The sequence below is a fragment of the Macrosteles quadrilineatus genome, unplaced genomic scaffold, assembly GCF_028750875.1.
Source record: "Macrosteles quadrilineatus isolate MER2022 unplaced genomic scaffold, UCM_ALF_1.0 Scaffold_6__1_contigs__length_79288215, whole genome shotgun sequence".
NCBI classification, from domain to species: domain Eukaryota; kingdom Metazoa; phylum Arthropoda; class Insecta; order Hemiptera; family Cicadellidae; genus Macrosteles; species Macrosteles quadrilineatus.
Window position 1 is genome coordinate 14269171 of NW_026542599.1, and position 6293 is coordinate 14275463.

Sequence of the window (6293 nt, forward strand, 5' to 3'; positions counted from 1 at the left end):
TATGCAAACTAAATACCTAAATACTTTATATTTAGTTATTATAGTTCTAAATACTTGATTCTAAATTTCGCAAACAAACATTTTTACCAAAAAATGTGGTTTTGTGTAATGCTGTTATTAGTATTTACTATCAAAAGTTTTTAGAAGTAGATAATTGTAAAATTTTTCTTAGTTAAATATATCAATATACCATTTTATATAGTATGTTTGGGCTGTTACATTATTCCATTTTAAAACTAACTAAGCGCTTTCTTGTGAACATACTGACGAAGTCACTTGTTATACAAATCATATTTGTCCCGGTAAAGGTCGATTCACACACATCAGTTACGGCACGTTGCAGTCCAGTCACTTCAGGCACGTCAAAGTTAACAAAAATATTCTTTAATGGATTTACTACAGCACTATCTACACTCATCCGTTGCAGTCCCGTCAGTCACTCTGCTGGCATCCGTCAGTCAATTTCAGATTTTTTTCCAACGATATTTTTTTATTGTTCGGACGCCTGACGGAACTGTTTGAGGTTAGAAAATAGTGTTATTGTTATTTAAATGGTTGTGTTAACATTTTGAGAACTGTTTGTAACAATAAACAAGATGGACAGTGATAATTTGATAGAATATAGGTTAATAACTTAAAAATTTTCACTGTAAATTACTGTAAATTTTAGAGACGGAAGACTGACTGAAACCAACTGACAGACAATTGACTGAGAAATTGTGTATGCAACTGAGACTGGACTGTAACGGAACTGTGACTGGACTGATATGTGTGAATCGACCTTAAATCCATTCATTAATGTTTATACCAAAACATGTACGAATAAGCATCCATCAGTAATATATAATATGTAAGTAGTAACTAAATATTTTTTGAAAATTTCAGAAAATGTTTTTAAACTTCAGTCTAAGTAATCTTTGTAACTTAAAATAAAACTGAAATATGGAACCGATCCATATGTCTTATGGTGTTTTCCCAGTGTAGATAACACACAAAAACTAGGCCTGTGTAATGTTTTCCTTTAAATGAAGCCTACTTTGGTAAGAAGGTATTTGTATTACAGAAATCAATCCGATGAACTCGGCCATTAAAATCCAGTATCAATTATTATTTATCATGCTCAGCCCATTTGTGAAAAAAATCAGAGTGCAGGACCGAGCGCTAGTTGCCTAAACACTTTGACGAGGGTAATTTTACAGCCTGAAGCTTGTGAGTGCTAGTGCCAGCCAGGTATCAGTGACCGGTTCCACGGTGCGGCGGATATGGGGTCAGAAAGAGCGACTATGGGGTGGGACAGGGTTAGCAAAGCTTGTTTGAGGGACAACATGGTACTTACGTATTATACGGAGGCCACTTATTTTACAGCGCGCTGCGGCGGTTAGGTTAGGTTGGGTTATCATAAGTTTTTATGACTCATCTCGTATAGTTCGATTCATAACGAAACTAGGAAAGTTCTACAAACATATTTATGATAACCCAACTTAACCCAACCGCCGCAGCGCGCTGTAAAATAAGTGGCCTCCGTATAATACGTAAGTACCGATAACATAAACTGTTATAACCTAACTTGCTGATTACGAAAAAAATCGAATGGAGGTTTACTAATTGAATCGATATTAGGGTAGCCCAGTTAAAAAAGTTGTACCCGGTCCCCGTTACATTAAGCCCAATACACACCCTTCCCCTAATAAACCTCCCCTGAATCATTCTTATCATCTGGGGAGTCAACTGGCACTCGGGCCTACCTGACGGGTTGGACAGTTTATAACCCCCACGACGAAAACAGGCTAACACTCGCTCTGGTTCCAAAAAACTGTTTATTTTTATCCACAGTTTTAATATACGTGCTACAGCTTCTTAACAGATCGTATGCGATCCCCCTACAATATACTATAATAACACTTACACACCTTAATGCCCTTTAGCGTTGCAGAACAGAGGACGTAGGAGTAGATTGTGTGATCGTAAAAATTGAGTTTTAGTACGATGATTGCACAACTCATTTTAGCTCTACTTTCCAAACATTGGTTCGTTCAACAGTCAAAAATATTCGGGGGTGTATTTTCTTTAGATTTACATTATAAAACATACTGTTATGGTAAATATTTTCCAGTTAGTAATAAGTGTGATAATCCTAAGTTTATTTGTTGTCTATTAATAATTTCAAAGTATGAGCCTCGCCGTCTTCTTAAGTATGGAAATTACTAGAATGCCAGGGTAATGTCATCGGTACATGCTTCGTAAAGTGAGTCCATGTAAATTTAAAAATGTATCAAAGAACAACACTATGATCTTTTAAAGAATCGTATACATTTTGGCAAAAGTTTAAGTGCAAAGATATGTTATAAGTAGTTGTATTGTTTTCTTATTTTGCAACCATCCTTCATATTGCAATAGGGCCTATTTGGTCCCAACTCAAACTTCCCTTATGTGTCCAATAAGCTTACTCTAAACTACAACACTAGTAAAAATAATCATATGTACTTCTGTTAACACTCATGAATGTTCGTTCCTAAAAAGTAGCCAAGCGATTTCAAAACCTGATTTCCTTGAATCGCTAAAACCTAGATGTGGGTTTTGAGGTTGACTGAGCATAAGTAATCAATTTCGTTCATTAGATGATTGCTTCCCTTAAAAACGAACGAAATATGGTGTGTTGAAAGTTACACAAAGCTCAAAGGTTTCGTGATATCATCAAACCACTCGAGCTAGTATCGAAACCACATCAAACATCGCCCGAACTGCTGTTCTAACTAAATGACATTTTTGACATCAAATTGAAATGTAATCATATTGCATTAAGTTCCTGTTAGAATTATATTAAGGTGCTAAAACACTAATTTACTTCCTGATTCATTGAGTAATAAAGTTGAAGACATTTATGTAATTATTTTTATCATGCTCAGACAAGATTTGAATTTTTATTGTCGAAATGCCAAATATATATATGTATCATAAAAGAAATAGAAGATTTTCCGATCAAAGGCCTTAGCTAGATTAAAAGCTATTTTAACCAAATCAATGTTTGTGATAGGGTCAATATCAAAATGCATGATTTTTATCAGCATGTTAGCAATATGAGATGAATAATATACACACCAATCTATGCTTACAGAATATACGTAGTTTTTTCTTCAATATATTATAATAATGATTCTAATAAAACAACTTGGTTATGTTTGACTCCTGGAGGGTAATATTGTGTTAAAATTGAAGCAAATGGCTATTTCCATGCTTGTTTTGAGTAAGATAAGGCTTTACTATCCGAAATAAATGTATAAAGTTATAAATGTTTATTTGAATTTAAAGCTAGTAAATAATCAGTAACTAAACTTTTAAAAGTAATTCATTTATTATTTTCATACATTCTAATCTCACTTAAACAACATAATAGAGTTTTTAAGCTTTGTACACTGACTTATATACGAACCTCAAACATGGACGGAAATATAATAACTAAGTACTAATCCATAGAGTTATCACAATGAATGTTATCAGACCTAACCCATAACTCGTAAAAAACCTGTGTATGATAAGAATGCCGTCTTATCTACATTGTTGAATTTTTCAGTGTTACAATGTTATGTAAAACACATATTTTTGTTCTGTCATTTTAATAAATTTATTTTACAAATACAAATAATGGATTAGTATAAACAGTTATGGGATCTTTACTCTCTAAAGGTAATATTATTTTATTTTATTTTCAAAGGAGAAAATAGTGTCGAGAATATTTTTGGTTTAAAGTTAACTGTTAATATGGTTGTGGGTTTCTAATTATATTTTAATTTATTTTTTATTTAACTGGAAAATATTAGTTTGGATTGGAACCTTTAGATCACAACAAGGGAGGTTTAAAATAAAGATTTTATTGGGGAAAAGGATTTCTAACGTAAAATGAGCATAAGATATTAATTCTAACTTCAAATTAATATGTATAAACTGTTGTTTAGTGATTTTATTAATGGTGATTATAATGTATTTTATATATAAAAAATAAAATAAATGTAACTTTCACCATAAAAGGTAAACACTAAAATACAGCAAGCTGCGTTTAATATACAATAATAAGTTTGTTCTAAATTATATTTTTCTTACTTATCTCAACTTAGCTTTATTTTAAAATTAATTTGCTTCAACTTCAAAATTATAAGTAAATTTGTATCGTTCTAATGACAATAAAATGAACTAATTATATAACTAATGGTGGACCCTCTCCATTAGATTTCTTGTTTTAAATATATATCTATTCCTCTTCCTAGTTTAGATTTTGCTCTCCTCAACTATCGTTTCAGTAAGGTAAACAAATGCACTTTTATTAAACTCACTATTAACAACAGAACAAAATTATTCATTAATGTTTGGGGGTTACTAAAAAAATACTATCCGTCCACTTAAGAGTATTTTAAGTATATTTAAGTTAACTTAAAGTTTTTAGGAATTTAAAATTGTGAATGCAGAATTGTAGTATAATCCATAGTGTGTTTTAAGGGGTACAACCGTAAAGAAAACATAATTGAAACAATTAAAAAATAGATAGACATTTATAACGTTAGTTATAATGTGTACGTACAGTTTCAGATGCTGCTGGAAATATCTTTGCCACTAAATCTGAAACAAAGAAAGAAGAAAAGTCATCAACACCCGAAGAAAATAAAATAAATGAACCTAGTAATGATAAAACAGAAGAAAATAGTACCAATAACCCTATAAATGAAGAAGTTAAAGAAAATGGCACACTCCCACGAACAAATAATGACTCTGAAGAAAATACCAATGGTCATAGCACTACCTCTATTGAACTGAGCAATAAGGACACGTTAAACGCAAGAGAAAACGTTAAAGCACCTACAGGGGATGTAACATTTCAAGAAAATACCCCCTTACAAACATCTCAACCGCAAGAAAATGCATCAGTTCCAAAAAATATTTCTTCGCAAGAAAATCCAATGGAACAGAATGTACATGCAGATGTGGATAAAGAAATTTTTGTGCTATCAGAAAGGGAACTTAATGGGAATACAGGTTTGCCATCTATTAATCTCTCAAAGCATACACGTGTCTTAAAAGATACGTGGAAATTCCAAGACCTATACCCTAAGAAGGAAGATGATCAAAATTCGGAGTACCAAAGGGGAAGTTCGAGCTATGTCAGGACCTCTTATAGACCCCGGGGCAGTAGCACTGGAACAGCCGATTTAAAACGGACAACGAATCATATGAAGTTCAGTAGGCCTACACACGATTCCTATTATTCATACAACCAATCACATCATAATAAATATAATAGAGGCTTTCCTAGAGGGGGTAGGTATTCATCGCTTTCTACAAAAACGCTCCTTAAAAAAGTTCAGTTTAATGAGATTTTAAAAAGTAAAAGTGAAACATATATGCCACAACCTAATGTTAGTGCAACGAGTGAAACCCAAGATAACACCTTGTTATTGAATGAACGGGATATATTCGATGACCTTAAACGATTTCAAAGTCAAACACCTCTAGTAGAAAGCAGGGAAACTATTAAAAGACCGTATTATAATATAAATGAACAAACACAAGCAAATTAAATGTTGTTCTTTTGTATATTTATTTGTTTTACACAAATCTACGTACTGTGTCAGAACAGACCTTTTTTATAAGAGTAAGTAAAAGCGTTATCATTTATTCGGGGATTATGATAAGTTCTGTCCTGATGGTAAAAAAAACTACAAACAACAGTACCTTAGCCAAATTTAACAGTTGGCAATACAAAGATGCGCAAACGTTGCTCGTATTATAGAGAGAGAGGTGGCATACAAACTAAATCGATACATTAGTCAAACAGCTGAGGAAGGTATAGTACAGGATTAAGTTTTATAAAATGAAACATTTCTGGCGTATATGAAATACAGTTTTTAACTGTCTACAAAAAGAAACATTACAAAGAGACATCACTCTTATAGTTTTCGACACCAGACAAAAGTTTTTAAAGTCTACAATTAAAATATACATTAGAACCAAAAACATTAGGCAACAATTACAACATTTAACAATTGAAAATACTCGTACAATTCCTTGGCATATTAAATGAAATAATTCATCAATAATCTACTTTTTCTGTTACTTCAAAACGTACTTTTGATGATTTACTCTTTTCCTAATATTTTATTCGCGATTCGTATAGAGCAAAATTTATCCGAAATGCAATAGAATGAATGAACAGACGGAGATCGATAAGATAATTAATGAGCCCTCCAATGGCGCCATGTTTCTGGCTGTGTTTAATTAATCAGCTGATCATTAGTCAAACGTTG

General features: G+C 32.3%; 1 protein-coding gene across 1 annotated transcript; it reads left to right on the forward strand.

The window, feature by feature from the left end:
• The first annotated feature begins 3641 nt into the window (after positions 1 to 3641).
• LOC128997352 (uncharacterized) lies at positions 3642 to 5620 on the forward strand. Its single transcript, XM_054422990.1, has 2 exons — positions 3642 to 3684; positions 4576 to 5620. Exons 1-2 carry the CDS (start codon positions 3663 to 3665, stop codon positions 5565 to 5567), a joined length of 1014 nt encoding a protein of 337 aa, XP_054278965.1. The 5' UTR covers positions 3642 to 3662; the 3' UTR covers positions 5568 to 5620.
• The last annotated feature ends 673 nt before the right edge of the window (positions 5621 to 6293 follow it).